This window comes from Lynx rufus, unplaced genomic scaffold (assembly GCF_022079265.1).
Source record: "Lynx rufus isolate CCGP_SWC_20201006 ecotype Redwood Valley unplaced genomic scaffold, mLynRuf1.p SCAF_30, whole genome shotgun sequence".
Taxonomy (NCBI): Eukaryota; Metazoa; Chordata; class Mammalia; order Carnivora; family Felidae; genus Lynx; species Lynx rufus.
This window is the reverse complement of record NW_025814846.1, coordinates 992,504-1,015,473: the sequence shown is the minus strand read 5'-3', so window position 1 is coordinate 1,015,473 and position 22,970 is coordinate 992,504. Positions and strand designations below refer to the sequence as shown.

Here is a 22,970-nt window from a genome sequence, read left to right as displayed (position 1 = left end):
TTGCCATGTAAGGTAACATACAAGTTCTGGGGATTTGAGGGTGGATACCTCTGGGACCCATCCCTCAGACCCCCACAAACATCTTTATTAGTCTAACATCACTGATATTTTTTATGGGCACGATGTGTTCTGTCCTTTTCCTTCCTTCCATCCTTCCTTCATTTTGCAGATGCTTTGAGTCTTTTAGTGGCCACACACTCAAGGCTAACCACACATCTAAGGGACTGGGTGCGTGTGCAGGGTGACATGAGCTTCCCTGGCTAAATCCCCAGGTCCCTCCCTGCCCATCCCGCTTCCATCCAGGTCTGCAGTCTCAGCAAAGGCCCAGCTGATGAGTGAAACTGGATCGTGGCACATTGGTGGCTTAATTAGGGGGAATTGACAGTGCAGCGGTTCCACCCCTGCAAAGGGAGGGTCCTAACTCTGTAGGCTTGCCACCTACCCTTCTGGGGAGCCCTGGTCATTTCTTCTACTCACATCCACCTCAGCGATTGCCCACCCGTGCCTCCGGGTGGCTTATGTGCAAATGACTGTCCTCAAGTCCTCCAACGTTGGTGCTTTTCGTCCAGCCCCATGTCACTATCCAAGAAAAAGCCCGCATCTCCTCTTCCCTGTATAAAGCTACATACAGCCTTTGGCTGGGCTCTCTGATACCATCACTTGATCCCAAACCAACCTTGAGTATTTTCAACCCTTCCCTCACCCGAACCCTTAACTCTGGGGCCACTTGCGGTACTAGGAAGCATTGCAGTTTTGCTATTGCCTTCCCTTCTACCCAGAAATGCTGTCTTTGCTTCTCTCTGTCCTTGGAGACCCCACTTGCCTTTTGGGGTCTTCTCATTTCTGTCTTCCAGAAGCCTTCCCAAATGGCTCCAGCCACAGGGCTCTGAGACCCGGGTTCACGGTCTAGGGACAACTCATTTACCTTGTGGCATAGACTGTTTCATATTGTTACTCTTCCCCATGTCTTCCCTGCTGGCCTAAACTTCTGGAGCACAGGGATCATGTCTTATTCATGTCCGAAGGCCCTTCCCCAAATTATGCCTAAGTGGTGTCCAGCCAGTCCAGTGAACTGTTAGCCCGCACCCATCTACCCCAGTGCTTCCCTGTGAGTGACAGGAGTACCCAAGAGGGCAGAGACGGGGCTCGACATAGACGTTAACACAAGCAACATCGGTTGGCGTAGATCTGGGGCCAGGCAAAGAGAATAGGAACTGCATCCCCAGAGCCTGGGCGAGGCTGGATATAAATGATGCATTACTAACACACCCTGGTCCTGATGATCTCATTTACTGAAAAGTTTTAAGCAGAATTTTAGACATAAACAGCAAATACAGAGGCCTTGGGGACCACAGCTACAGTCGCTGCTGAGTTGGAGGCCCGGGTCAAGACCCTATAGGGACAGCTTCTATGCTGCTGGCTTCCTGCTCTGTGTACATGGGGAAGGCCAAGGTCTAGTTACTGAATAAGGAGGGCAGTGAGGCTCCTAGCAGCCAAGGCAATAAGGGCCCCAAGGCAGCCACCTCTGAAGTGGCAACAGGGCTTGGCAGCTAAGGAGCAGCAGTGGTGTAGCCCCCAGAGCCAGGGGGGTGCCTCCCTGGGAGACCCAGTGATGCCGGGGCCACCAGGGAATCTCGGGAGTGTGCGTGCGTGGGGAATGAGGCTACAGGGAGAGGGAGAGAGGAACCCGGAGGAGCCTGGAACGTGGGGGCAGTCAGGCTGCGTGGCAAAAGGAGCACCCCCCCATCCAGCCTCACAAGCCCGAGTAGGAGGCCTCTGTGGTCTCAGACCAGGATGAATCCCGACGGAAAGATGCCGGCTGCCGCTGGTGCCCTCTTAGGTCAGGGCGGCCCAGGCGCGTAAGTAACATCCACATGCGCTCTCGGAACTTGACCCCCACGAAGGCATAGAGCAGTGGGTTGAGGCAGCAGTGCATATAGCCCAGGCCCGAGGTGACTGACTTGGCCACGTCCACATGGCTTTCTCGGCCACAGCTGCGGGACAAGGCCTCCAGGTCCATGAGGGTGTCCACCATCACCACCAGGTGGTAGGGGGTCCAGCAGAGGGCGAAGGCCACCACCACCACCACAACCAGCCGCATGGCCCGCAGCCGCCGCTGGCCCCTGGAGACCAGCAGCACAGCCAGGATGCGGGCATAGCAATAGGCCATGACCAGCAAGGGCAGCAGGAAACCAGCAACCAGCTGCAGCACCCGCAGAGCTGTGCGGCCCACCTGCGGGAAGTTGTACTGACAGTGGGTGGCATTGAGGCGCTCGTCACGGCGGGCCGACAGGAAGACGAAGTCTGGGATGGCAAAGAACAGACAGAGTCCCCAGACAACCACACAGGTGAGGGCCACGCGGGCGGTGGGCCCCCGGCGGTACAGCTGGGTGGCATGCACTATGCTCAGGTAGCGGTCAAAGCTGATGCAGGCCAGCAGGAGGGCCCCCGCGTAGAAGTTGATGTTGAAGAGGGCGCCCGCCACTTTACAGAGGCCAGATCCGAAGACCCACTGGACAGCTGCGTCTACTGCCCAGAGGGGCAGGGTCAGCACCAGCAGTGCGTCGGCCACAGCCAGGTGGAGCAGGAAGGTGTCGGTGCTGCTCAGGGCCGCCCGCTGGCTCAACAGCACAGCCGCCACCGCGCCATTGCCCAGCAGCCCCAACATGAAGAGGAGGCTGTACAGGGCCGGCAGGAAGGCCCGGTCGAAGTTCAGGCTGAAGTCCTGCGGGCAGGGCGGGGAGGCACAGCAGGAGTCACTCTCGTTTTCTGCGTAATCATAGGAAGAGCTACAGTTTTCCAGGAGGAAGGCAAGCTCAGAGGCGTCGAACACCTGGTGTTCACTCATCTGCAGAGGGAGGGAAGGAGGCAAGGGACTGTGGCAAGGGAGGCAAGGGACTCCTTTGAGCGTTTCCTGGAGTAGCTCCTCTGTCCGGCAGGCCCCAGTTCCTGTCTTTTGTCCAAACCCCCGCCTATTGAACTCTGTGCCCAGCCCGGGAGCTGGGGTGGTAATTTCCCACATCAACCACCGCTTCTCTCTCACCTGTGTGGGCCATCCCATTAGACCAGGGATTGTGGGCCAGAGGAAGGCTTCCCTCCCACCCTTGTGCCAGGAGCCCTCCCTGCCCCCTTTCCTCGCTCTGCCTTCACGGCTTGGCTTGCCCTGCCCTTCTGTTTCCCTGCCACGCCTGGTGCTACTACCTGCCTCCCCCCGCACCTCCCCGCAGTCCCCTCTCCGGGTCAGTCACTGGCCCCCCACTTCCCTCCTTAGCCCTTGTCTAGGGATCCCAACTTCCTGCCTCCCGTGGGGCCCCTCCACAAATCACTGAAGTCCTCCCCTTGACCCTGTCACTTGCTTTCTGTTCCTGTTCTTCCCTTCCTCTTCAGGGATGCCACCTGCCACCCCCTGGGGGCTCTCCCACCAAGCTCGGGTAGAAATATTCCATACCCCATTACCCTACACATGACCCCAGAGCTGCCAGCCTTCTCAGTGCCAGTTCAGTCCCACATGGAAGGGTAAGTTCCAAGTCAGAGCCAAAGGGCGCCTTGGAAGCCAACGGCGGCAGGGATCATTTTGCAGATGAGGCCCGGAAGCCAGACAGGGGAGGGGTCGCACCTGTGGTCATACACAAGTCCCTGGCTGAGGTGGATTCCCAATTCCCCGTCCCAGGGCTCCTTCTACTGCAATCCCTGCATCATCTACCTACTACTCACCCAGCCCTCTGGTGGCCCTGGCTCATGAGCCAGCCCTGACGTTTCCCCCGGTCTCCCAGGCCCTCCACTCCGAGCTCCTGTGCCCACCGGCTGGGCAGCAGCACTTACCTCAAGGACCATTGCTGGGCTGATGCTCTGCCTGCAGGGCTGTGTGCTGCCTGCCCCTCTGCTTTGGTGATTGTGGTCGGGAACCTGCACTACACGGAGGAAGTGAGGGTTTCACATGATTGTTGGCGGCAGCCTCTTCCATGGGCTTGTCTATGCCAGACCTCCCTAGAACCGAGGCCACAGGAACTCCTGGCCCGTTCCCCTGGGAACGCTGCTGTGGGGGGACCCGGCCACAAACTGGGGACCAGAAAGGCTGGGGCTTAGGGAAAAACAGGTCCTTTGAGGTGGGGCATCTGGAGAAGCAGAGTGTCTACGAGGTGGAGGGCAGCCCTGCTGCCAGGGGCAAGAACTTCTGCACGGGTGGAGTCAGTGCTCAATACCCTGGCACCCGTGCTCACCTGTCCTGGGCTGGAGTGGATCTTTGCATAATTGTAGATTGCATTGCTAAACGTCTTAGGTCTGTCAAAGAGATTAACCTTCTTTAAAAACTAAAATATTTATTTAAAATGTTTATTTTTGAGAGAGAGAGTGAGCCCTAGTGGGGGAGGGGCAGAGAGAGAAGAGGGGACAGAGGATCTGAAGTGGACTCTGTGCTGACAGCAAAGACCCCGACGTGGGGCTCGAACTCATGAGCCATGAGATCATGACCGTGAGATCATGACCTGAGCCGAAGTCGGACACTTAACCGACTGAGCCACCCAGGCTCCCCAAACTAAAATATTTTGAAGAAAGCCTTCACACTACATCAAGTCCTCCACTATTGCCCCTCCCAATACTCAACAGGGGATGAGGAAAGGGAACTACTAGTAATGAACTTGGTATGTGCTAGACAGTGCTTTAGGTACTTTCTCTGACACTGCCTCATTCAAACCACACAAATCCCTTGTGAGGTGGCGGTGGGGAGTGATTCCCCATGGCTAATCCAGAAAGGGGAAAGGGCTTCACCAGACACTGCAAGTGAGGGTGGGAGCTGGGATTGAACCCACGGCTGACTCTCTTTTTACTGCTCATCCCACTGCCTTCTGCTTTTTTAAGTGGATGATCTCTGATAAACTATGATAAACTATAATCTATTCATGCAGATAAAAACAAATGAACTTAAGCTATATATTTTGACATGGCTGGAGCTAGAAAATCCAATGACCACATGGCGGAAGAGGCAAGTTACAGAATTATCATGTGGAGTTTCACGCCATTTATGTAAATTCTGAAAACCACACACACAAAGCAAGACCATATTGTTTTGGATACAGCTATTTGTTCTAGAAGTTTAAAACAGGGACTGGAGGGGCACCTGGCTGCCTCAGTCGGTGGAGCATGCAACTCTTGATCTCAGGGTTGTGAGTTTAAGCCCCACGTTGGGTGTAGAGATTACTTAAAAAAAAAAAATCTTTGTTTTAAATGTTCACTTATTTACTTTTGAGAGAGAGAGAGAGAGAGAGAGAGCATGAGTGGGAGAGGGGCAGACAGAGAGGGAGACAGAGAATCCCAAGCAGGCCCCATGCTGCTAGCATAGACCCCGACACGGGGCTCAAACCCACAACTTATGAGATCGTGACCTGAGCCAAAAACAAGAGTCAGACGCTCAAACAACTGAGCCTCCCAGGAGCCCCCGCCCCAAAATAAAATCTTAACAAAAAGTAAAAATTAAAAAACAAAACAAAACAAAACAAAAAATTAGGGATTGGAGACACTACAAATTCATGAGAGCAGTTGCTCCTGGGGCGACAGGAAGAAGAGGGTTGGGGAAGAGTATGTGGACCCTCTCAATTTCAAGGAAAAGCTGTAAAAAGCATTTGTAGAGCAAATCAGGCCCTTTATGGTGGTGTGCTGCAACAGTTTCTCCCCCCTCCCGGCCCTCTGCCCTCTGCCCTCTGCCCTCTCCTCCTTTCCCTATTACCCTGTTCTCCTTAGCCGGGAAAGGCAGCCCCTAACTCTCCTTGCCTCTGCTAGGTAGTCTCTTCTCTCCCTCTCTCCCACCCAGATGAGAAGGAGAGGCACAGAGACAGAGACGGAGAGAGGCAGAACCAGTCCTCTGGGGTCTGGTTTTCAGTCAGAGTGCTTCACCAGAGCCTCCAGGCTCAGGCTTGGAATTCGCTTCAAACTTCTTGACAAGACACACACTGGCAAGGCAGTGAGCCCCTTCTCCACCTTCTGTGCACAGGAGCTGCAACTATCCTTGCTCTAAACAGCTTGTCAAACTGCAAGGTGCGGGCCAGAGGGAGGTGAGGGCCTGCAGGACATCAGGAGCAGTGCAAGTGGACAAGACTGGTGACTCCAGGAGCCTCGGCAGTTAGGATGGGTAGGAGTTGGCAGGGTGGGGAAGAAGGGTACGAGCTGGCACCACGGTTTCTGGCCGCTGGTCAAGAAGAGTTTCCATTCCCTGGGTTTCTGCACGTGGAAGAAGTGAGGATAATAAAATCCTCTGTTCAATTTGGGTTTTTTTTTTTTAATGTTTATTTTGAGAGAGAGAGCACGTGCGCTTAAGTGGGGGAGGAACAGAGAGAAGGGGAGAGAGAATTTCAAGCAGGCTCTGTGCTGTCAGCACAAAGCCCCACATGGGGCTTGAACTCACAAACCATGAGATCATGACCTGAGCCGAAATCAAGAGTTGGACGCTTAACCGACTGAGACACCCAGGTGCCCTTCTGTCTATTCAATTTCAAGGAGGGTCTTGTATTCTGCAATTATGTCCTTCATCCCCCTTTTGGTATTAAAAGGATCTTTTCTTTATGAAATGATGGTGAATATAAGCTGATAGATTTAGAAGGATCTTGTGTTGGCCGAAGTGGACAATCCAAATGTGGGGCCTCCAAATAGATGTTGGAGTGCCACTGGGCCATGTGAAATGTCAAAGTCTAGGGATCCCTGGTCTGCCTCCTGTGCCCTAGTCCCCATTGGTCACATGGGGACAATGCTCCCCACCTTCCCAGGTTGCTGGTGAGGAGAAATGAGAGAGGGTTGGGCAGGAGTTTTGAAAGGGTGCAGGGAGATTTTCTGAGCTGGGCCGTATCCTCATAAGCCATTCTGGGCTGTGGGGCCGGCTGCTGTCACTGCTCCCGTGTGGCCCAGATATGGTGGGAAGGTCCCTTCCAGGACCCAGCACATAGTAGGAGAATGCAGAATGAGAGGGATATTCACTACAAACATAGCGACTGGGAGACTTTCCTGTCAGGTGAGGCCCGGGATAGAGCGTGCCTGCCTTTTGGGGCATGCAGGTGTGGTCTTGGCCTCCAGAAAGCCTGCCCCTTGCCTAGTCCTCTGGCTTCTGTGCTGTGTAATCTCAGGTAAATCACTTCACTCCTCTGCCTCAGTTTCCTCATCTGAAAAGTAGGGAGAAACATAGTACACGTGGGCTGGGATTGCTGTGTGGACTGCATACAATACGTGTAGGTGCATGGCCCAGGGTAGGTGCCTGGGGAACAGTGGTTTCCTCCTCATTTTGGTTACTTTCTAGGTCGGCCCTTCCAGGGTCTCAGAATGGCAGGTTCAGGGCAGGCTCCCGCTGTCTTTCTCAGCTCAGATGCCTTGGAACTGCCTTTGTCGAGGTGCCTAGCCAAACCCTTGTCTGACACTCTAATCTGGGTCCCAAGCAGCCCCAGACCACGTCAGAGGCAGGCCCGGCCCTTGGGGAGAGCCACCTAGCCAGCGGTCTGCCCTCAGAGTTCTGGTACATGTGCCCCCTGCTTCTGCCCTCCCAAGCAGCCAGTTGGGGAAGCTTGAGGAGGAAGTTAGTCAGAGTGAAGCTGCTCCGGGCCCCACCTGTGGTCAAGGTGTGAAATGTGCACCTGTCTCTTCTCTGCCACCCATCCCCCTGTTTTTTTTCTTTTTTTTCACACCTCTGGGCTGTGGTTTGGGGAGATGGGAGGCTCAGAAGTGTGTGCTCTGGGCCCAGTCCCTCACAGGAAGGAGGCCTCTATACAGCTCTCTGTTGGGCTGACCAGGGAAGGGGGCCATTTCCTCCCCTTTCCTCTCAACATCTGCTGCCTCACAGCCTCTTTCGTAGATACTCAGAATGTCCCCTGGGGTCCCTGTTCCAAAAGCCCCTGGCTGTCAGGGGAACAGGCTCAGGGAGGCCCAAGCTTCCTGTGAGGCTCAGGCAGTGGCCTAGGCTGTGACAGGGGCTTTGTTACACAAAATCAACAAGAGTCCTAGCCCCAGGAAGGGGTCTGGGTCTGCCCCAGACAGTGCTGGGACTTTGGGATTCCTTCTGCTGGCCCTTCTCCCCAGAGAAGAAGAGCTTAGGTCATAGTAAGGCCCAGGCACTGGGGACTGCCCCCCTCTCTGCCCCTCTTCCCCAGCTGCTTCCTGCAGCTCTAAGCCCTACTGGAAGGCAAGGCCATTCTAAGTGTTGGGGCCATAGACTGCGGCTCAGGCAGTCCAGGCCCGTGCGGGTGATTTCCCAAGCTGTGGGGCACTCATTCTTTTTGGGACCAGGGCAAGAGGACATTGCTGCCATCTGTCAAGGCAACTCAGGTGGTGGGAACAGAAGGTGCCAAGGCAAGGACATAAGGAAAGGACGGTCAGTCCAGGGGCAGTTTGGCTGAAAAAGTAGTTATGTGTGAGAGAGGAGGGTAGAGAGGGCTGGAGAGTGGTAGTTCACTGATCTTCCTATCATCCTGTCCCTTGAAAATAGCTTCCATTCAGCAAGCCTTTACTTTCATACACATGATCGCTTCAAAAAATTTTTTTGTTTACTTATTTTTGAGAGAGACAGAAACAGAGTATGAGCAGGGGAAGGGCAGAGAGAGAGGGAGACACAGAATCCAAAGCAGGCTCCAGGCTCGGAGCTGTCAGCACAGAGCCCGACGCGGGTCTAGAACCCATGAACCATGAGATCATGACCTGAGTCGAAATCAGATGCTTAACCAACTGAGCAACCCACGTGCCCCTAGGGCTAGTTCTTCTAAGAGCCACACTTTAGTCACCACACAGTCCCAACCAGGTGTCTTGTGTGAGGGCAGGTGCTCACCCAGTGGTGCTTGTGACCTAGAGTGAGATTTGGGTAAAGCTCACTACCTCCCAATTCTCGCCCTGTTCCTCCTCACTGACCAGGGAGAAGAAATGTCAGAACCTCCAAGATGAGAGACCTAGATGACCAGACAAAAATCTGCTAAGTGCAGGACACCTTTTGTGATGGCCCCCAGAAGAGTCTGTTTTGCTCCCAGAAGTCCCATCCCATTTGCAGACCAGCCCTGGGGTCACACATGGGGTCAGCGTGCATCTGTTTCCATCCCGCCCTGTACCTGGGCCTCCATCACAGCTCAGGACTGTCCACTTTCTCCAGACGGACAGGTGGCAACATTGCTAATGCACACACATCCAATTATGGAAGCCTGTTCTTGATAGATTCTTGAGTGCCAGTTGCTCCCATAGTGAACACTTGGGGGATGTCCCTCTGCACTGGTGAGCTGGGCTACCCCTTGGAACAAAGTCATCGGCAGGCCCAACATCTGGCCATCGCATTCCCTTGGGTTGGAATGGTCAAACATTCCAAGGTCAAACAGGATAATAAGAATAGCATGCAGGGGCACTTGGGTGGCTCAGTCAGTTAAGCATCCGACTTTATCTCAGATCATGTTCTTGCGTCTGTGATTTTGAGCTCTGCATCGGGCTCTGTGCTGACAGCTCAGAGCCTGGAATCTTCTTGTCTCTTCCCCTTGCCCACTCATGCTCTGTCTCCCTCTCTCTCCTTCAAAAATAAATAAACATTAAAAAAAAACAGCTGACATTTATTGATTACTTAACTATGTGCCAGGCTCTGTTCTAAGAGCTTTATTGGGATGAATTTCTTTGATGGTCATAGTGATGCAGTAATTACGGCATTATTACTCCTATCAACCCCACTTTACAGACGACAGAAACACAAAGTTTAAGAAACTTGCTCAAAGCCACACAGCCAGCAAATGGCAGAGACATGCTCTTATCCATTACACTATAATCTATTATACCTTTTAAGGTTAGAGGGACAGGGATCAAGGGTGATGTTCAAAGAGGACTATGTTGGCTTTATTCTGTAATGTTTTACACAGAGACCATATTGATGTATTAGCTAAGTGATTAAAAAGCCATCCAAAAGATTCTCTCTCTTTCCCTCTCTCTCTCTGTTCCTCTCCTGTTTGTGCTCTCTCTCTCTCAAAATAAATAAATGAACTTTAAAAAAAGGGGAGGGGCAGGGCGCCTGGGTGGCTCTGTCAGTTAAGCGTCTGACTTCGGCTCAGGTCGTGATCTCATGGCTCATGGGTTCGAGCCCCACGTTGGGCTCTGTGCTGACAGCTCCGAGCCTGAAGTCTGCTTTGTATTCTGTGTCTCCCTCTCTCTCTGCCCCTCTCCTGCTCATGCTCTGTCTCTCTTTGTCTCTCAAAAATAAATAAATGTTTAAAATTCTTTTTAAAAAAGAGGAGGGGGTGCTTGGGTGGCTCAGTTGGTTAAGTGTCTGACTCTTGATTTCAGCTCAGCTCATGATCTTGTGGCTCCTGAGTTCAAGCCCCGCATTGGGCTCTGCACTGACAGTGCAGATCCTGCTTGGGATTCTCTCTCTCCCTCTCTCCCTGCCCCTCCCTCGTTCGCTCTCTCTCTCTCTCAAAGTAAATAAACTTAAAAAATTTTTTTAGGGATGCCTGGGTGGCTCAGTCAGTTGAGTGTCTGACTTCGGCTCAGGTCATGATCTCATGGCTCATGAGTTCGAGCCCCGTGTTGGGCTCTGTGCTGACATCTCGAAGCCTGGAGCCTGCTTCGGATTCTGTGTCTCCCTCTCTCTCTGCCCCTCCCCCACTCGTGCACTGTCTCACTCTGTCTCTCAAAAATGAATAAATGTAAAAAAAAAAAAAACAAAAAAAAATCTTAAAAAAAATTTTAAAGCCATCCAAAAGGAAAATAAAAGTCAGCTAAAAATCTGGGACAGTTAGGGGCGCCTGGGTGGCGCAGTCGGTTGGGCGTCCGACTTCAGCCAGGTCACGATCTCGCGGTCCGCGAGTTCGAGCCCCGCGTCGGGCTCTGGGCTGATGGCTCGGAGCCTGGAGCCTGTTTCCGATTCTGTGTCTCCCTCTCTCTCTGCCTCTCCCCCGTTCATGCTCTGTCTCTCTCTGTCCCCAAAATAAATAAAAAACGTTGAAAAAAAATTAAAAAAAAAAAAAAAAAAAAAAAAAAAAAAAAAAATCTGGGACAGTTGGTGGAATTTCAATATGGCCCAGAGATGAGATTTTAAAAAAATCCCTTATATTCATACTATTTTGCTAATTTTGACAATGTAAAAACAGTCTTTGTTTGTAGGAAATACACATAAAGATATTTAAGGGTGAAAGGAGATCACATCTGCAACTTACTTACATATGACTTGTAAAACAAATACACCAAGCGAGAGAAGATGCACAAAGAATAAAGCAAACACGGCAACATGCAAATAATTGGTGATATGGGTGTAAGGGAGTCCTTTGTACTATTCTTGCAACTTTTCTGTAAGTTTGATATTGTATCAAAATAAAAGTTACTTGAAGAACCTCTCTCACGCAGGATGGGTTTGGCATCACATGCTATTATTCCCCGGACCAGCTTAGAAGCCTTGTGCCAAGAAAGCGGGGGCCAAGGCTGCCTGGGAACAAAGGCTCCCTGGCTGTGGCCTCTGGCTTTGTCCCCAGAAGCACCACCTCCTCCCGCAGTTCAGTACCCACTTAATCTCCCAGCCAGGCTCACCTTAATTCCTGATTCCTGGGTTTCTTCCCTTTTCCCTCTGGCTACCTCAAACCTCTCAGCCTTGAGTTCCTCCCAACTTCCCCTGTGGCCTTTTGAGCCAGGAAGAGCTGCCTGCTCTCCAAGCCACTCAGCGCCCCTCAAAGAATGTAGGCTGTGCCTGAGACTCTCAGGGCGACCCCATGCTGGGCTCAGGCTGGTTGAAGAGAAGGGATAGGGCCATGCATCTGGGTGTCACCAGAGGAGAGCCTAGAGTTCTTTTTCCTAAATAGAAGTAGGCCCGCAAAACGGGGTTGCGGGGATGGGGGGGGCAGCAGCACCTGGGTGGCTCAGTAGGTTAAGCTTCCGACTTTGGCTCAGGTCATGATCTCGTGGTTTTTGAGTTCGAGCCCCGCGTCGGGGCTCTGTGCTGACAGCTCAGAGCCTGGAGCCTGCTTCGGATTCTGTGTCTCCCTCTCTCACTGGCCCCTTCCCCACTCACACTCTCTCTCCCTGTCTCAAAAATAAATAAATAAATAAGCTTAAAAAAAAAAGCGGGTGAGGCCACTGCCAGGAAGGCTTCTCTCCCTGAAGAACAGACAGTCTGGGCTAGAGCTTTTGGCTGCTGCTGGGCTCTCAGGAGTAGGAAAAGGTACACCCTGGAAACCATGGTGCCCTCCCCAAAGGTAGTCCACTGAGCAAACCCTGCTGACTAGTGTCCCTCCCTGGGTCTTTACCTTGGAGTGTCCCTAGGTGTGCTTTATGCTGCCCTCCTGGGACCCTGCACAAAGCCCCTTGATGATGGGCCTGATCCCGTCTAGACTTTACCTGCCTGGACTCTTGAGCCTTCTGGGAAATTCCTCAACTAGCCAAATAAATTTCCTGAAATCCCAACAAGGTGTGGCGTTGGTCTTGGGGGCTTTGTCCACAGGTCCTATGCAGGTCCAGAACCTGCCTCCTGTTAGTGTTGACCCCATATCTCTCCAACCGGGCACTAAGTCATGCACAAAGGCACAGGCATTGGTGCTCGATGTTCAAAGCTGAGCTGGCCCCACGTGGGGCTGTGTGGCAGTGCTGGTGAGCGTGTGGGCTGTGGACCACACTGGCTCAGATTCCTGGCTCTGCCATTCCTAGCTGTATGAGCTTACACAGGTTGTTTATTTCACTTCTCTGTGCTCTGGCTTCCTCTCTGGATGAGAAAAGGCGACCTGCTGTATGTGTAAAGGTCCTGAGAACAATGCCTGGCACATGGTTAGTGCCATGTATGAGTTGTTAGCTACCCTCCTCCCTGTGGCTGCTGACATGCTCCCAGGACTGGGCACACCCATGGGGGAAGCTTCATTTGCATTGAGGTCCCTCACACCTCAGCCTGGAAGGCTGAAGCCTTGCCCCTGCCTTACTTGCAGAATTGGTCAGAGTGCTGATGCCTTTGACTGTGGGGCGTGGGTGCCCGTTTGAATGCAGTGCCCAAGTCTTCATGGGCAGTGGGGCGGGAGGTCCCTTCTAGATGAAGAGCCTGGCTGAGAGTGGGGGCTGTGTACTCTGAGCTGTGGGTGCAGAATGCACTGGCTTAGAAGTTCGTCCTTGCTTCTGGGGGGAGGGACTTTAAAGGAGCTTGAGGGGACACCAAACTGGCTGTGTTACCCATAAGTTTCTCGTCACAGAATGCCACATTAAGTCCTGAGTTAGCCAAAATACCTGTCGACGATGAGATAGACGGCCAGCAGCAACAACAGTATTAACCAGTAAAGCTTAGGTAGCACTATGTGCCAGGTGCTATTTGAAGCACCTTTATGCATACATATCCTCATAACAAGTCTTTGACATAGGTTTTATTTATATTCCTTTTTTTTTTTAAGTAGGCTTCATGCCCAGTGCAGAGCCCAATGTGGGGCTTGAACTTGCGATTCTGAGATTGAGACTGGGATGCTTAACCGACTGAGCCACCCAGGCACCCTTATTTATATTGCTATTTTATTTTATTTTATTATGTTTATTCATTTTTTGAGAGACAGAGAGAGACAGAGCACAAGTAGGGGAGAGGCAGAGAGAGAGGGAGACAGAATCTGAAGTAGGCTCCAGGCTCCAAGCTGTCAGCACAGAGCCCAACGCGGGGCTTGAACTCACACACCGTGAGATCATCACCTAAGCTGAAATTGGATGCTTAACCAACAGAGCCGTTCAGGAACCCCATATATTCCTATTTTAAAAACGAGAATGGGGAGCCTGGGTGGCTCAGTCAGTTGGGCAGCAGACCATTGATTTGGGCTCAGGTCATTATCTCACAGTTCCTGGGTTTGAGCCCCTCATTGGGCTCTGTGCTCATAGCGTGGATCCTCTCTGTCCGCCTCTCTCTCTGCCCCTCCTCCACTCGGGCATGAGCACTTTCTCTCTTTCTTTCTGTCTCAAAAATATATAAATGTTAAAAAAATTTTGGGGGGCGCCCAGGTGGCTCAGTCGGTTAAGCGTCCCACTTCACCTCAGGTCATGATCTCTCGGCCAGTGAGTTCAAACCCCATGTCAGGCTCTGTGCTGACAGCTCACAGCCTGGAGCCTGCTTCAGATTCTGTGCCTTCCTCTCTCTCTGCCCCTCCCCTGCTCACATTCTGTCTCTCTCTCTGTCTCTCAAAGATAAATGTTAAAAAAATTTAAAAAAATTTTTTTTTTTAAATTTTTTTTTTCAACGTTTATTTATTTTTGGGACAGAGAGAGACAGAGCGTGAACGGGGGAGGGGCAGAGAGAGGGAGACACAGAATCGGAAACAGGCTCCAGGCTCTGAGCCATCAGCCCAGAGCCCGACGCGGGGCTCGAACTCACGGACTGCAAGATCGTGACCTGGCTGAAGTCGGACGCTTAACCGACTGCGCCACCCAGGCGCCCCTAAAAAAAATTTTTTTTAATGAGCAAATAGACTCAAATAAGTTGCCCATGGCTAAACAACTAATAGGTGACAGAGCCTGGATTTCAAACCAAGCAGTCTGGCTTCAAAGTACACACTTTTAAGCACCCTTCTATACTGTTTCAGGTTTGAAGAGGTCATTATGTGAATTTAAGAGAAGAACGGGAGCCTGAAGCTCACCCCTGGCAGGGGCCTGGCGTTGGGGTGTGCTGCTTATTACCCAAATCCCCAGCCAAGGTTCCAGAGTGGCTGAGTCAGTGTGCAGACCGGGGGAGAAACCAAGGCAGGGCCCCTTCCTGGAACAAGGGTACACCTCCAGCATTCCACAGTTGGGGGCCAGGACAGAAGATGAAGGACCAGAGTCTGCAACAGGGGGTTGTTACTATGGAAACTAACAGTGTGGTAAAGCTCTAAGCTGAGCCTGTCTGGGTCTAAAAAAAAAAAAAAAAAAAAAGAAGGCAAATGATATTTTAAAAAATTCTGGATATTTTTGGAAGGTGGCTTAAGACAAACCTTTTGTGGGATTCAGATGGATTTTCGCATATTTGCTAGTGAATAGAGGTCTTTTACATAACCACCAAGACTATCTATAAATTACTGTAGCTTATAGTATAGCTGGAGAAGCACTTGCATATGAGGAGGCCCAGGATGGGGTGAAGAGGAGGGAGGGGTGAGGCGGAAGAAGGGAGAAAGTTCGGGGGGTAGGTGGTTGCAGGGAAATGAAGTGGAGGGAGCGTATTAGCTGAAGTGGGGGTGGCGGGGGGGGGCACAGAGGGGTGAGAAGGTGATCCAGAGCCAGAATCCACAGCACTGATTGATCACCCCCAGTCCAGTCTGCCCCTGGTAGGTCTCTGGTCTGCCTTCACCATGAGGATGGTATCCACGGTGGTGCCTCAGCTTGCCCTCTGCCCTCATGTCAGATCTGGGAAGTCTGGCATAAAAGAGATCTGTTTAGGGGCGTCTGGGTGGCTCCGTTGGTTAAGTGTCTGACTCTTGGTTTTGGCTCAGATCATGGTCTCACGGTTCATGAGATTGAGCCCCATGTCAGGCTCTATGCTGGCAGCATGAAGCCTGCTTGGAATTCTCTCTCTCCCTCTCTCTCTCTGCCTCTCCCATGCACTCTCTCTCTCTCTCTCTCTCTCAAAAATAAATAAATAAATAAACATTAAAAAAACGGATCTGTTTAGTCTCTTTGAGCTCCAACTTACTGACAAGCAGTCTTTACTTTCTCACATTGCTTTTACTTTCCGTCATTGCTATTACTATCTCAAAATACAAGTCGTCTGCCTGACATGCTTTGGCAAACACCAGCCCAGAGAAAGAGGGCTGTTCCATGATCTGACCTCAGCGTCCTGCCCAACCTGATTCTTCACTCTGCTTTGGGCATCCTATATCCTAGCCAAATGGGACCACATGCTGTTGCAAGCATAACCCAACTTTCCAACATTTAGCTCGTCTCTGCTGAGTCCTACCCACTCTCCAGGACCCAGAAGTGCAGCCCAGAGCCACGAAGCCATAAAAACTCCTTTTATCCAGGGAACTTGGGCTGCTCAGTCTGTTAAGCATTCGACTCTTGAGCTTGACTCAGGTCACAATCTCAGGGTTTGTGAGTTTGAGCCCCGTGTCAGGCTACTCGTTGTGAATGCACAGCCTGCTTGGGATTCTCTCTCTCTCCCTCTCTCTGTGTCCCTCCCTGCTCTTTCTCTCCCAAAATAAATACACTTAAATAAAAACTGCAGAAACTCCTTTTTTCTGGATCCCATGGCTCTTCCCTGAGGGCCCCAGGTGAGACAGAAAGGAGAGGTGAGAAGACTCAGGGTAGGAAGCAAGAAATTTCAGTACCCTATGTCTACCTTCTAAACACAGAAATAAACGGACGTAATTTCTGCAGGGCAAGTCTCTGACTAGAAGTACCCTTTGCCTATCTGATCTCCAGCCTTCTCACCCCAGGGGCCATTCATTCCGCTGGTATAGAAAAGCCAAGGCTGGCTCTGGAAGATCTCAGTGGGAGTCCAACTGAGCACAGAAACTATGTAGCATGGTAATAGTAAATGGACTTTAAATGTAGTTAGTGGTGTCTGTGGGCCTGGGTTTCAATCCCATACAAACACCCCTTTTTATTTATTTATTTTTTTATTTTGAGAGAGAGAGAGGTAATCCTAAGGAGGCTCCACACTGTCAGCATGTAGCCCAGTGCAGGGCTTGAACTCACAAACTGTGAGATCACGACATGAGCTGAGATCACGAGTCAGATGTTTAACCGACTGAGCCACCCAGGACCCCCCATATAACCCCCTTCATAGCTGGATGATCTGGGCAGATCACTTCACTTCTCTGAGCCTCAGTTGCCTCCTGTGCAAAATGGAGGTAATACCTTCCACACATTAGAAAGATGAAATGGTTGTTGAGAGGATTACAATGTGATTAATTTAGGTAATCACCTAACCAAACGCTTGGCCTTCTCTGATACCTGCCGTACCCTCTATACCTTTTCAGCTCATTTTGTGTTCTTCATAGCATTAATTGCTACCTGCTGTTTGTTTATTGACTGATTGTTCCATTAGAATATGTTTTTCACAAGAGACATGATTTTCACTTTTCATTTATTTGTTTGATTTTCACTCTTTTTTTAAAGGTTTATTTCTCTTTGAGAGACAGAGACAGAGCACGAACAGGAGAGGGGCAGAGAGAGAGGGAGATATAGAATGTGAAGCAGGCTCCAGATGTCTGAGCTGTCAGCACAGAGCCCAATGCGGGGCTCTAACTCACGAACCGCGAGATCATGACCTGAGCTGAAGTTGGATGCTTAACCGACTGAGCCACCCAGGTGCCCCTGATTTTTGCTTTTTAAATCACTATATCCTTAACGGCTTGAAGAATTTCTGACATATGTGTCAGTAGGTGCTCAAAAGCATTTATTGAATGAGTTTATTAAATGAATGCACAGTAGGTTCTAAAAAGGTAGATACATGATGTATATGTGTATGGCTATAACTCTTTCTTGCATAAATGTCTTGCACACGCACAGACTGCAATGCTGTGACTTTCGGTCATAGCTGCTGTCTAGTGTGTGACCTAGCACGAGGTGTGTTCTGTGGGGAGTACTCGTCCAGGGCCTGTGTTTGGGAAACAATGCCTGTTAGCATGGGAAATGTTTTGTGAAGTTCAGCTATAAACCATGAGTGAACAAACTTATCTGGTCACTGTCTCAGCTTCCTAGGGCCACCATAAGGAATGACCACACACTGGGGGTCTTAAAGCAACAGTAATTTATGCTCCCACATTTTGAAGGCCAGAAGTCCAAAGTCAAGGTGTTGGCAGGGCTACACTCCCTCCAGAGGCCCTAGGGGAGAATCCATTCTTTGCCTCTTCCAGCTTCTGGTGGCTGTTGGCCAGCATGCCTTGGCTTGTGACCATATCACTCCAATCTCTGTCTCCATCTTCATATGGCTCCCTCTTCTGTGTGTCCAATCTTCCCCTGTCTCTTACAACAACACTTATGATGGCATTTGGTGCCCAGTCTGATAATCTAGGATAGTCTCCTCATCTCCAGATTTTTCACTTAATTACATCGTAGAGACCCCATTTCCAAATAAGCAAATAAGGTAACAGTCACAGGTTCCAGGGTTTGGGACTGGACGGAGCTTTGGGAGCCATTATTAGCCAACCACAGTCACTAACTCCCCTATTTTCTGCAACTCCCCCGGTATCACTGTGGAGTATATTTTGAGAAATGGTGACTGGAGAAAAATGGGCTTTTAGAAAGAATGGGGGTGGAGATTGGAGTAGAGTACAGGAAGAAATGACTTCTTGAAAATTTAAAAAGATACTATGATTGTTAAGCCCTCCTCAGCGTGGGAGGGATGGGGCTGGTTATTGACGAAGCTCTCCTGCTGATTCTTTTTGCGTGTCAAGGACTGGGACCCACTGTGTACAGAGACATGGAGATGTAATTATGCCTGCTGGAGAATAATGACTGCACTGTGCTCCTCATTTAATTAGGCTGGGGAGGGTGTCCGGGTATGGGTGGTTTTTGAGAGCTCTCAAGGTAATTGTAATGCACAGAAAGAGTGGAAAACCACTAGACAATGGTGTTGAGGCAATGCGAATTTCAAAACACAGCTGCTAATGAATATTATCTTTAAGAGTAGGAACAAAGTTCACAATGTTGACATCAATTAACCCTCTTGACCTTCTCAGTGAGAGAATAACAATAAGGAATGTGAGAGTGCCAGGGAACACTAGCTGCCTGGGGAAGTAGGAGATGTCGGGTGGGATGGGGGCGGGGGATGCTCAGCAAGTGTGAGGTGCAGAGAGAAAGCAGAAACCGTCGCTGGGGCCACCTATGTGCAAAAGCCTCAGCCACTAGATGGAGACTACAGGGCCAAAGCTGGGGGATGGTGGGACACAGGGAAGCAGCAGAGACCTTCCAGAACTTGCCAGGAAGAAAGAGGAGGTGTTGTTTAATTTAAAAAAAGGGGGAGAGGCACCTGGGTGGCTCAGCCAGTTGAACGCCGGACTTCAGCTCCGGTTATGATCTCATGGGTTCGGGAGTTTGAGCCCCACATCGGGCTCTCTGCTGTCAGCCCAGAGCCTGCTTCGGATCCTCTGTCCCCTTCTCTCTGCCCCTCCCCCGCTTGAGTGTGTGTGCCCTCTCTCTCAAGCAATAAATAAATAAGTAAATAAAAAATTTTTTTAAATGTGAGGGTCAAGGCAACAGATATGAGGCCCCACAAAGGATACACTAACCCTTTTTGAAGTTGGGGCTACCAGAATGGAATACACTTTTTTTTCTCTTACAGGGTCTTCTCCAGGACTTTCCTATCTATTCTCTCCCTAACATCCCCAGCTTCCTGGAGAGATAAACCAGGCAGGCTATTGTTATTTTTGTCTTATTAAAAAATTACATAAAACTTACCATTTTAACCATTTCTGGGGACAAAGAATCACAGATACCATTTTATGACAGGCAATGTATTCTTCTTATATAGAATATTACATTTACCTCAACATCTCAAATGATTTCAGTATGCTGAAAGGATAAAATGAGATGGTAGGCTTGAAGTTAATTTTCTGTAAACTTTAAAGTTCCAGAATATTTTGCATACTTTTAAATACCAAAAAGGATATACGAATTATTACATGTGATGTCTCTCAGCCTTCTCACCCCACAATTATGGGATGGAGTAAGAACTGTATGTCACTGTGGAATCAGATTCTGTTTTGAGTCATTGAAGTTAGATGCTTATTATTTTTTTAATGTTTATTTATTTATTTTGAGAGAGCAAGAGAGAGTGCAAGAGTGAGCACGAGAGGGGCAGAGAGAAAGGGAGAGAGAGAATCCCAAGCAGGCTCTGTGCTGTCCAGCACTGTGAGATCTCACCACTGTGAGATCATGACTTGAGCTGAAATCAAGATTCTGCCTAACCAACTGAGCAACCTGGGTGCCCTTAGACGCTTATTATTTTAATGTGAGTACTTTTACTTCAGTAGCTGGCATGCAATTTTTTTAAATTGTGGCAAAATACACATAACTTAAAGTTGACCATCTTTACCATTTTAAAGAGCACAGTTCAGGGGCATTAAGTATAGTCACAATTTTGTGCAACCATCACCCCCATCATCTTTAGAATTCTTTTCATCTTCCTCAACTGAGACTCTGCACCCATTAAACACAAAGTCACATTACCCTCTCCCCCCAGCCCCTGGCAACCACCATTCTATTTTTCTGCCTCTATGAATTTGACTCCTCTAAATACCTTATATAAATAAATAGAATCATTTGTCCTTTTGTGACTGGTTTATTTCACTTAGCATAGTGTCTTCAAGGCTCATTCATGTTGTAGCATGTGAAAGGATTTCCTTCCTTTTTTTTAACATTTATTTATTTTGAGACACAGGGAGAGAGAGAGAGAGAGAGGGAGAGAGAGAGTGCGTGTGTACATCCATGTGGGGGAGGGGCAGAGAGAGAGAAAGGGAAAGAGAGAATCCCAAGCAGGCTCTATGCTGTCAGCCCAGAGCCCGTCACGGGGCTCAATCTCATGACTGTGAAATCATGACCTGAGCTGAAATCAAGAGTCAGGCACTTAACTGACTGAGCCACCCAGGCACCCAGGATTTCCTTCCTTTTTAAGGCTGAATAATAATCCCTTGTGTGGATAGATCACATTTTATTTATCCATTGGTCCATCGATGGACATTTGAGTTGTTTTCACCTTTTGGTTATTGTGAATAGTGCTGCTATGAACAGGGACTATTTTTCAGGAGAGTAAAGTGAGGTTCAGAATGATCACATGTCAGATAAATGACAGGGCCAGGATTCAAATGCTGGCCTGCTACAAAGCCTATTCATTGGCTGGGCTAGGTGGACTCCAGAGAAACAGTTGTCCTGCTCTCTACCCTTCCACACCCACAGCCCTAGCAATCCTTCAAGATGGCCCTTTATACCCCCGGGAGGTTGGAAAGGGCCCACTCAGTAAGACTCTCATGGACAAATCCTTCTGTTCATCTTGCATAAGCCCCAGGGGCCAGATGGCTGGGTTTCTCTGTGGGTGACATTTGTGCCTCTTTCCAACCAAAAGGAAGATATTGGGGTCTCTTTTCCTAGTCTGTGTCCTAAGGCTTCCTTAAGGAGACCTTGGTCTCCAACAGGGCACATTTATTCTTTTTAATAATTATTTACTATGTTTTTTAAGTAGGCGCCATGCCCCATGTGGAGCCCCATGCGGGACTTGAAAGGACCACCCTGAGATCAACACCTGAGCTAAGATCAAGAATTGGATGCTTAACCAACCTAGTCACCCAGGTGCCCCACCAATATGGGACATCTATTTTTTGTTTGTTTTTGAGAGAGAGAGAGAGAGAGAGAGAGAGAGAAGCAGGGGAGGTGCAGAAAGAGAGGGAGACAGAATCCCAAGCAGGCTCTGAGCTTCCAGCACAGAGCTTGACACGCAGCTCGAACTCATGAAACCATGGGAGATGATGACTAAGCTGAAACCAAGAGTCAGACGCTCAACTGACTGAACCATCCAGGTGCCCCTCAAATTATTTTTTAAATCATAAGCTCCAATATCACTTTACTCTGATATTCTATCAGTTTTAATAAACCCACCCAGCAGCTCATCAGCTCATCTCTCTAGGCACCATAGGCTCAAGGCTGTATTTTTCCTTCTTGTATTTTCCCCTTTCTCCCTACACCCCACCAAAGTGAGGCCAGCTCTGTACTTCACGCCCTCGCTACTTCAGTACTTCAGGGGAGGTATTTAGCCTGGCAGGGGAGGAGGAAGAGCACCGTGGGTCCCTGGCCTTCCTTCCTAGCAGTGCTCTGAGTAGCTGGTAATTCCCCAAAGCGTCCCAACTGTCTGGCAGGTTTCCTCAGCTTCCCACAGAAGAAAGGCTTAGTAGCAACTTACAGACTGCAGATAATTGATGACCACATGGGGCTCCCTTAGATGTCTGACACTGTGGAAGCTTCCAAGACCTACACTTGGTCTCAAGGAGGCAGGAACTGCAAGAATGACTCAGGTAGAATTTCCCAACTCTGCCGAGATGAGGTGAGGAATCGAAAGTGAGTTGATTCAGAAAAACAGTAGAGAGAGATAATATTAGTTGCATCCCTAGATTTATGGTCTGGGACTAATAACAAGCAAGAAACATACCTTTCAATCTGCTGAAGAGCTTGGGCACAGCGGGAGAGAGGGCACATAGTTACATGGGAAATTACGCTTAAAATGAAGATTATTCATTTCTCTATCTACAGATCTACTTCATGGAGCAACGTATATGAAATGGCATTATAGGAAGACTGAGGGAGAATGGAAAATGTTGGGGTGCTCTAAAGAATTCGCCTGCATAAATTGGCCAGCCTTTTTGGAGAGCAGCTGGGTGACATCTACTGAACAGGTGCATCTTCTATGATTCAGTAACCCAACAGCATACATGCTCAAAAATATATGTACAAGGATGTTCTTAAATAGGCTTCCTCCTCTCTAGCTTTCTTTGCATGGCTCAAGCCAGCACCTCTCACCTGGACCACTGTGAACAGCCTTCTATTTGATTTTTCTGTATCCAGTCTTTTTTTTTTTTAAGTTTATTTCTTGGGGTGCCTGGGCTGCTCAGTCAGTCAAGCGTCCGACTTTGGCTCAGGTCATGATCTCACAGGTTTGTGGGTTCGCGCCCCATGTCAGGCTCTGTGCTGACAGCTCAAAGCCTGGAGCCTGCTTTGGATTCTGTGTTTCCCTATATCTCTGCCCCTCACCTGCTTGTGCTCTCTCTCTCTCTCTCTCAGAAATAACCATTAAAAATTTTTTAAGTGTAAAATATTTGTGTTGTTTTAAGTCATTGAGTGTCTCATCATTTGTTATAGCAACAATAGGAAATGACCTGAGCTGAAATTAAGAGTCGGATGCTTGACTGAGCCACCCAGGCGCCCCTCTGTGTACAGTCTTGCCTCTCTTTGGAAAGATTGTTTAGAACACAAACCCAGTCATATCACTTCCCTTTTCAAAACTCTGCAATACCATTCTCCACCACCCTCTGTAACTAGGCCGATGCTCTGAGCTTGCTACACAAGGCCCTGTG

General features: G+C 49.6%; 1 protein-coding gene across 4 annotated transcripts; it reads right to left on the bottom strand.

The window, feature by feature from the left end:
* Window positions 1-1,129: 1,129 nt before the first annotated feature.
* Window positions 1,130-21,863, bottom strand: CXCR3 (C-X-C motif chemokine receptor 3). Of its 4 annotated transcripts, none has more exons than XM_047092586.1 (3): window positions 21,803-21,863; window positions 3,823-3,911; window positions 1,130-2,876 (listed from the first exon to the last, which is right to left on the bottom strand). In XM_047092586.1, the coding sequence occupies exon 3, from the start codon at window positions 2,846-2,848 to the stop codon at window positions 1,754-1,756; it is 1,095 nt and encodes a 364-aa protein (XP_046948542.1). In that variant the 5' UTR covers window positions 2,849-2,876; window positions 3,823-3,911; window positions 21,803-21,863; the 3' UTR covers window positions 1,130-1,753. The 4 variants fall into 4 exon arrangements, with proteins under 4 accessions (XP_046948542.1, XP_046948539.1, XP_046948540.1 ...); XM_047092583.1 differs by lacking the exon at window positions 21,803-21,863 and adding an exon at window positions 9,069-9,083 and having other exon boundaries at window positions 1,132-2,876; XM_047092584.1 differs by having other exon boundaries at window positions 1,133-2,848.
* Window positions 21,864-22,970: the final 1,107 nt, after the last annotated feature.